Source organism: Phyllobates terribilis, unplaced genomic scaffold (genome assembly GCF_046119375.1).
Source record: "Phyllobates terribilis strain yellow unplaced genomic scaffold, ASM4611937v1 Scaffold_11__3_contigs__length_659146591, whole genome shotgun sequence".
Lineage (NCBI taxonomy): Eukaryota > Metazoa > Chordata > Amphibia > Anura > Dendrobatidae > Phyllobates > Phyllobates terribilis.
In genome coordinates, this window is record NW_027362771.1 from 208,680,202 (window position 1) to 208,689,715 (window position 9,514).

General features: G+C 40.0%; 1 protein-coding gene across 1 annotated transcript; it reads right to left on the minus strand.

Annotated features, from left to right (window-relative positions):
- Nucleotides 1-5,343: 5,343 nt before the first annotated feature.
- On the minus strand, nt 5,344-7,057 carry LOC141165068 (posterior protein-like). The gene has a single exon (XM_073650714.1). The coding sequence runs from the start codon at nt 6,996-6,998 to the stop codon at nt 5,352-5,354; it is 1,647 nt and encodes a 548-aa protein (XP_073506815.1). The 5' UTR covers nt 6,999-7,057; the 3' UTR covers nt 5,344-5,351.
- Nucleotides 7,058-9,514: the final 2,457 nt, after the last annotated feature.

Below are 9,514 nucleotides of genomic sequence, written 5' to 3' on the forward strand. Positions count from 1 at the left end.
CTAACTCTATGCATGAGCTCTAAAGGTGACTTAGTATATGGAATAAATGAAGAAGCATAGCATTTCTCAAAGTCATAGTTGCTGCACCCAACCCACGTGTTCACCCACCATTTAGAATGTGTAAAGCTCATGAGTTCAGGTAACACAGTACTTGCTTGAGACAACCATTCAAATGGCCACTGTCCATCATAAATGGACTGTACCGCTAACTTAATGTTAGTTGATAATTCCATTTGTCCTTGTGTACAGACTAGAGCCCAAGACATATTTCTACCTCTAGTCAGTGTATCTTCCATTAATTATTTAAAGTGTTGGATAAAATCTTTTGCTACCCCGATATAAGTGTTTACATGATCTTGTTGTAAATTGTTAATTATATCATTGATTTTTCTTTGTACTTCAAAACCTTTCTTGCTATTGGTCGCTATATCTACAAGTTTTGTCCTTAAACTACTGATGTCAGCTTCGTTAATTACACCCATACCTGTTCCTAATCCTCCCAACAGTGTGCTGAAAGTATCCCTTCGCCCTCTGTCATTCCTCGAATTAAATAGTTTATGCTGGTGTTTTATCCGATTTTCTGCATTTTTAGTGGTAAACCACCGATATAGTGCATGTACATGATTTAGTGTATATCCTGCACAAATTGGATAGTAGGTCTTTATCAACCATAGAGAGATATTAACTCGCCAAGTAACAAATGCATATTGAACGTCACTAGCAATGGTTTGAGTAGAATCTAGGTTGACCTGTAAAGGGTGGCCTTCTTCTAAGTACATTGTCCGTTGATTGCTGTCAGATTCATTGGACACGCATGGTTTGATTTGATCTGGAGCAGCATCAATAATGTGCATCTCACCTATTTCTACTTCTGATGTTCCACATGCCCAATAACCAACCATTTCTCTATAGGGTCTATATGGTTTAGATAGTGAACCAATTATATAATTTTGCCCTTGCTGAACTGACATCTCAACCTCTGTGGAATCTCCAATGCACGCCTCATGGTATGTTAAGGTGATCCTTTTTGGCCTGAACATTGGGTGTATATTATTATGCCAATATATACCACATACAAACAAATATTCTCCTTCTTTTAAATTGTCACTAAAGGACTAATAATCTTTCCCCTTTTCATTCTTGTTGGGTAACTTAGACTCTTCCCCCAACCAGTACCCAGTTTCATTTACATATATTGTAGCCATCATAAATGGTTGCAGTGATCTTGGATCTATATTTTGTACACCTTCCATATATGTTAATCTCTGGGTACTAGAACTGTGATTGACTCTCCCAAATGAAAAAACAACACTATACTGATTGCTGGGACCCTGATAATATCTCCCAGTTACCCTTTTACCCTCTGGTATCAGTCTCACTGTCCTACTTTTAACACCATTATTTTTATAGTTAGAATCTGCATCAATGTTTATGTCTGGGTGTGTAAATAATACGTTCCCATATTCCTCGTTAGGTAATATACCCTGATCGATATCTCCAGAGTGTTCAATGTGAGTTGATTCCATAGCATTGATGATCCCAATTGACAACAAAATTGCTGCAATTCCAATATCCAGAATCCAGAAATTTCCATCTTTTAATTCACGCTTCATTTAGGATCCTGGAAAACAAGAACAAGAGCGGCATCAAATTCTTATCAGTTATATCCGTTTACACTGATCTGCATGAACCCACTTTTCTATATCCCTTCTCTTCATGAATTTGACGCTTTTCTTCTCTACTCGTTTAACTTTTACCACCTGTTCACTCAGCGTCACAGTTACCACATAAGGTCCTGTCCAATTTGCATCCCATGAAGATTTGGGTACAAAATTCTTTACCATCACCCTGTCACCTAGTTGTAATTTTATTGGTGGCTTGCCTGCTTCTTCCTTTGCCTTTGGAGCCATATTGGCAGCTGCAAAATTTAAATATTTTTGCACTTGCTCCTGTAACTGAATCAGGAATTTTTCCTTCTCTGCACTTTCTCTCATGGGAGTACTAAGTTTGGGATCTGCAGGATGGCAAAGGTTCATTACTCTACCAGTCATAAACTGATATGGGGTGATTGCTGTGCTCTTTGCATCTGTGCCCCGTATTGCCAGTAGAATTGCAGGCAGGTGACATAGCCAACTATTTCCTGATTGCAACACCATTTTCTTTAATCTCTCTTTTAAAGTCCGATTCATTCTTTCTACCATCCCAGATGATTGTGGATGATATGAGACATGAAACTTCTGTTCTACATTCAACATTTCACACATATTAGTCATGATTTTGCCAGTGAAATGGGTACCTCTGTCTGACTCAATGACTTTTGGGAATCCCCATCTTGAGAAAACTTCCCTCCATAATGCAGTTGCTGCTGCGGTAGCAGTGTCCTTCCTTATGGGCAAAGCTTCCACCCATTTGGAAAAAACATCAACTATCACTAGCTGGTACCGATAACCTCCTGGAGCACTTGGCAAGGGACCAACAAAGTCAATTTGTAATCTCTCCCATGGCCCCTCAGCCAAAGGCACCCTGGAAAGCACAGGTTTTTGTCCCCTCGGCCTAGGGTTCATTTGGGCACAGATTAAACATTCTTGGATAATTTCTGTAATAGTAGTTTTCATGTTCTCCCACCAGTATTTGGTTTGAATAAACTTTAACGTGTTGTCAACCCCCATGTGTCCTGTCAATCTATGGTTTTCTTTAGCAATATCCTTTTGGTACTGAGATGGCGCTACAAATTTAGGGCCTTCTGAAGTCTCTCTAAGCAATAGCTCATCTTGCAGGATATATTTTTGGGGCTTATCTGATGATTTTTCCTTAATTTTGCATTTGATTTGATTTAAAACTGGGTCTTTTTCCTGCTCTGCCGCCAAACAAGGTGTAGGTGTTTTAACAACAGGTAAACACTCTAATTCAACCTCATCTTTGTCCTTGTCCTCAAAATCTTGTTCTTCCCAGGCTTGCTTTCCCTCTACATCATAGGAAGTCCACTTTTCTCCTATCATTGCTGCCTCTTTGGCTAATTCATCTACCTTGTTATTACCAACTGTAATTTCGTCACTGCCCTTTTGATGTGCCTTCACCTTTATTATTGCCACTCTTCGTGGTTCTGCACTAGTCCTTTCCCAAATGTTTTTTAAAACTGAACCATGTACTAGTGTCTTACCTGATGCATCACTGAATCCTCTTGTGTGCCATAAAGGCATGTACTCAGTAAGTGATCTTGTGACATATGCACTATCAGAGAAAATCGTGATAGGCCCTGCACTGAAATGCAAAATTGCTTCCTTCACAGCTTCCAGTTCAGCTCTTTGCGCTGAGAATTTCCTTGGGCATTTAATGAGAATTTGTTCATTTGTTTGAGGACACCACAGGGCATAACCTGTGTAAAATTGTCCCTCTTCCCAATACCTTGATCCATCGACCCAAATTTTTAGATCTTCTTTTCCTGTCACTAACCTAAACACTTCCTGTGTCTTGGTCATGTGTAACTCCCCGCAGTCATGTTTTTCCCCTTTGTATTGCATCAACTGTGGCAGGATGTAGTTAGTATTGTGAGTCACTGTGATGTTCCTAGGTGTTAAATCTACTAACCATCTTGCTACCCTTTGAGAAGATACACCACTGAGTGTTCGCTCCAAGAGCATTTTGATAGGAGTGTGGGGTGTTTGGAGTATGATTTTAGAAAATCCTACTATGTACTCTGTGGATAGTATTGCCCAATGCACTGCCAACAGATTCCTAACACAATCATCAAATCCTATTTCAACAGGACTTAACAACCTTGATAGGTATCCAACAGGAACCCATTTTCCTTGCCTCTCCTGCAGCAATACAGCCGTAATTGCTATCACAGAGGCATGAACCTGTAATGCAAAAGGTAGATCTGGGTTTGGATTGCTCAGAGCAGGTGCTTGAGTGAGGCTGATTTTCAACCTTACAAAAGCTCCTTCATGCTCTTCCATCCATTCAAGTGGATCAGCTTCTCCCTTATCACCTTTTAGGAGTTCATAGAGGGGTTTTGCTTTCTCAGCAAATCCCTCTATGAAATCTCTGGAAAATCCGACAAGTCCCAAGAACTGTCTCATTCCTGTTTTTGTGTTTGGCCTAGGCAACTTCCTAATAGTTTCACATTTGTTGGGGTCAGGAATTCTCCCCCCTTTTGAAACTATCACTCCCAAAAATGACACAGACTCTCTCATCAGCTGGGCCTTGTTAGGATTAAGTTTGAGACCTGCCTTCTCAAGGAGTGTTAACAGCTCATTCAACAATGTGTAGTGCTGATCTTTTGTGTCAGTTTGGAGCAGAACATCATCTACATATTGTACAATGCAATCAGGTTCTGAAAAAGATGACAAAATTTCAACCATACACTTATGAAAGTAGGTAGAACTGGACCTGAATCCTTGTGGCAACCGACAAAATGTTAATTGTTTCCCTTGAAATGTGAAAGCAAATTTGTATTGACAGTCAGGGTGTAAGGGAATGGAGAAATATCCATTTGAGATGTCTATTGATGAATATAATGTGGAGGAGGGTTTGAGTGCTGTCATCATGTCAGGCATTTTGGCAACCACATTAGTGACAGGAGGGGTACACTTGTTTAAAGCTCTGTAGTCCAATGTCGGACGCCAACCATTTGGTTTCTTAACTGGCCATAGCGGCGCATTATTGGTGGATTGGCATTCCCTGATGACATTTTGAATCAGCAAATCATCCAGTATTCTCTTAATGTAGGGGACTGACTCTGGTGGTATTTTATACTGCCTTTGGGGTGGGGGATCAGGACCCTCTACCATTACTACCATGTTGGACACTATGCCACATTGGGTTTTTGAATTTGCCCACACACTGTTATGTTGCCACAAGATGTCAGCCAATATTTCATCATCTGTTCTCAATATCATGGCTGGATCTAAAGATTGAGCACCTTTGATGGAATCAATACCATAATTGTCAGTAACCATTTTTAAACAGCCTTTATACCGTGATCCTCTCCACAACATCCAGTTGCATAAATCAAGAACAAGTCCATATTCCTTCATAACATCTGACCCAATAATGGTACCTTCATGTGTTGGTGAAAGATATAAGCCATGCTCAACACATAGATCTCCCAGGTTTATTGTCACTGGTAAAGATTGTTCTGAAGATACTAACTGTCCTCCAAACCCTCTCAGAAAAATGTGTTTACCACCAGGGTCTTTAATCAAATCCAGACTAGTCAAACTGACAGCAGCCCCTGTATCCAGTAAAATGTTTGTACGATGGCCCCCTACCGTACCCTGAATACGGGGTCTCCCGCCCTTGTCCCTGCTAAGCTGACTCACTAGGGACAACACTGGGGCCTGACATCCCTATTGTTTTACATAAGGATTTGTTGGAGGTGGGGTCTTTAATTCCTCTGGCTTTTCTGCCATTGCCTTCCCAATCTTCCTCAGTTCATCCAGAAGTGGGCCATATAATGTAACTTCAGGAAGACTATGCTCTCCATCCCTTGCATTATTTGGTTCTTGTCTTTGCTTCCTATTATTAAAAGGTCTATTATTGATAACTCTTCTACTACTTCTACATTCTTTCATAGTGTGACCTGTGTAACCACATTTATAACATTTTCCAACAAACCTTACTTTGCCTTCATTTTTGACTACCTCTGATATCCTCTTTTGGGGCTTGTTGTCATGACTTGTATCCTGAATCCAATCCTTTAATATATTTACAAAGGCTTGATAGGAATTTGCATTCCTCAAGGCAACCTTTGTTGGATAATCAACAAAAGTGCATTTGTTAGCCATTGAATATAGAAAACTGCTATCATCAGGAGACATGTCAGGGCAGTTATAGGTAGAACGATATAATGTCAAATATTCACTGCAAAAAATAATTGGATCATCTCCTCTATTTAATTTTGCATTTTCTAAGGCATTAGTACCTCTCATATCTCGTCCCCCCATAACTCTCTTTAATTCCTGTACTCTGTCACTAGCATTTCCCCAATTACATTCAAGATCTGCAGATAATCCTCTGTGAGCTCCTACAGGGGGCTGCAGTTTTTCACAAAGTTGAGATGGGAGCCATACCCGAAGTAAGACACATGCAGCTCTATTACCCAGACTGTATTGAGTCACTACTGCCTCTAACTTATTGGAAAGACTAATGGCTGAGGCACTTGTATTAAATTTTCCTAATATCTGGCATAGATTTGTCTTATCCTGTATGGATAGTGTTGTGGATTGGACTAAATTGTTGCTGTTACTAAGCAAATTGTCTCTCCTTTGTCTGCTTCCTCCTGACTCAGGAGTAAAGAGAGAGGAACTATGATATGGGTTATCCTCAGGGTTATCAGCCGTGCACACAGGCTGCTCCTCCCCTCTTTTCCAATCTCTTTCCTTCTGATCAGCAGACTTGCACATTTGATTACAATAACAATGGTTATTCCCTCTAGTACATTCTTGTGATTTCAAGGACATAATACAATGTTCTTTTAGCTCCAATTTTACATTAGCATCATGCAACTGGTTCCTAAGTATTGTCATATCGTCATTATACTCTGCTTCCTTTCCTTCTAGCAAAGCAATACGCTGTTCCCTAAGTTTACATCTCTCCTTATACTCCTCCAGCTTATCTTCTAATTCACAATTTTGGTAATTCATATTGTCTACCTCATCCCTTAGATCTTCACACTCACAATTATGATCTTCAGCACTAGCAATAGCCAGACTGACTTCCTGTTCAATTTTGTCCACTTCACCTCTTAATTGAGCTTTCTCTGAATACCAGTGCAATTCCTTTTGCTCTGCAATTCCTTTCATCTTCAACAACATACACAAAACATTTGCTAACTTCTCTTTCTTTGCTTTCTTTTTCGACAATTTACTTTTGTTATCATTCTGCCCTTCACATTGTTTCATAAGGTCATTAAACTGATGTGTCAATGCATCATCTGCACAAGTACTGAACTGAGCAGAGGCATATTTTTCAATAAATTTACTGACTACTTCCATGTTAATTACGTCCAACTATTTTCACAGAAGACAACAAAAATAAACAAATCTGCTTTCCAAACAAAAATTACAAATTAACTAAACACAATACAGAGACCAGTGAATATCACTTCACTAAAACAGGGACTCAAGATTGAATATAATCTTTTCCCTTAGGCAATTACTGCCACAGTCTTGTGACTTTACCTATATCTGACCGACAGTGTCTCATGCCCTTCATCAACTACAGATCCAAGATCCAGGCCAAGAGTGATCTCCTATTGAAGCATAAGGCTACTTCCCCTTAACATGAGATTTAGACTTTTAACCTCTACCTCACTTTCTTCTCAGAGATGTCTGGTTTTACCCTTTAGATCTTATGAGAACTTCAATGAACAGGGTGCTACCCTAACTTTACCGGCAACAATTCAACAAACAAATAAACAATCCACTAAACAAATAGACAAACAGGCCTGAACCTAGCAGAAAGATATTGATCAACATAAAATATAATGAATGTATAAAATCTAATTAAAGGAATGTATGCTTACCAGATAAGCGCGTCCGCTCACTGATGAAGAATATCACAGAACTTCCAGTTAATATCTTAGGCGTTTCAGTTTCCACGAACCCGCGTGTCACTTGTCCACCGATAAGATATTCTCCTTGAGTCTGTCTCCTTGAAGAAGAGGTTTTCTTGCATGGTCTAGGAACCGGATTTTCTCAGGCACTTGGTTGAAACAGTTGGGAACTTCTAGGTTCTGCGTAGAATGTTGTTTTTCCACGATCCACTGGGGTGCCAAATGTAGGTGGTGATTTCCCTTTCTATTTCCTGTCCTGAACCTTTCCTATATAATCAATAACTCAAGTTTGGGAAAATAATACAGATGTTTAATAACAAGAAAAACAAGATAATAATAAGGCAATTCAATTAACAATTTACAATCGAACCTTTCTTCAATGTCCTCTAATTAGAGAAAATACAAATACAATTATAAGTATACTTAGCAATGATCCTTCATGGCAGAGAGAGAGAGAGAGATGGTCTTGACTCTACTTCATTTATACTAAAAATTTCACATCCACACCCACATACAACCCACGACTCCGCCCTTCTCCTCCGGTATCTTCTGTGGCAAATATCCAATCATCTTCAGGGTAGTATGAGCATTGTCATTGGCTGCATTGGTCAACACCTTCCTGCAGATGGCACTCTTGTACTTCTGGAAGAAAGTCCTTGTGTAGGTTCAACTCCATTTGGGCTGGCTCCAAGATGTTCATCAAAAGCATTGTGCACCAATATACATATCCATAGGCTGGAGACAGGATGTCTATCTCAGGAGCAATGGTATACAATCCAAACCCACAGGGGCAGTGCACATATGTAGATTACACTAGGTGACAAACAGGATCTGTATTCACGTTCACCACAGAAGGTGTGTGTACCTGTATCACCCAGGAGGCTGGAGGGCCTATACTCATTCCATATGTAGATGCGACCTTTACTTCATCACTAAAACAAAGGACATCACACAAAGAACACCGGCCTTCTCGCCCAGCAGGTCCACAACCTTGTACCTAGTATCTCTTGAGTTCAGTCATTCCTATGATATATATATATTGTACCTGTTGGCCTCCAACAGCAGGGATGTCCTCTGTCCCCTCTCTTATACATCCTAGTGACGGAGCACCTGCTCTCATCAATTCGCCATAACCCCAATATTAGGTGGATTGAGGTGGGAGGCACCGAGTACAAGTGCTCTCTATTTGCTGATGATGTCCTAGTATATATCACTCAATCACATATATCCATCCATGCTGTTATGGCTGAAATAGATCACTTTGTTACATGGTCAAATTTTAAAATCAATGCAGCGAAGTCTGAGGCCCTCGATGTCTCCCTCCCCAAATCCATATAGGATTCCATCCAGTTCAACTTTCCCTTTGCCTGGCCCTCACAGGGTATCAAATACTTAGGAATTCCTATTCATAGAGACCTCTCCCATCTATGTTATCTTAATTTTGGGCCCTTTATTGAACAACTCCATACAGACCACGGTTGGCAAGTTAGAACTGTAAGATTCACTACGTGAACCACTGGTGTTTTGTGGAAAAGCACATGTACACTGTGTTCCAAATTATTATACAAAAAGTGTTTAGGAGTGATAAGGGAAGAATTTGTTTGTTTGTCATTTAAACTCATTGATGGTGATGTGTGTCAGGGCTCTTTATATCACTGTAAGCAATTGCAGACACCTGTGCTAATTAGTTTGGCAGGTGTGTCCAATGAAAGGCAAGACTACTTAAGAAGGCTGTCTCACATTATTAAGCAGCCTACATTTTCTGCCAAAATGGGAAAGAAAAATGATGTGTCGGCTGCTGAGAAGCAACAAATTGTGGAGTGTTTAGGTCAAGGCATGACTACAATCAACATTGTGCGATGATCAGGATGAAGTGTCTTGGCAATCAAGAAGTATGTAGCTGATTCACAGTACACACGTGTGCGTGCTGATAAGGGCAAATTGAGGACTCTTTCC

What these genes read in the sequence shown, in the direction of transcription:
- LOC141165068 (XM_073650714.1), bottom strand. Translation starts at nt 6,998, where the DNA reads ATGGAAGTAGTCAGTAAATTTATTGAAAAATATGCCTCTGCTCAGTTC.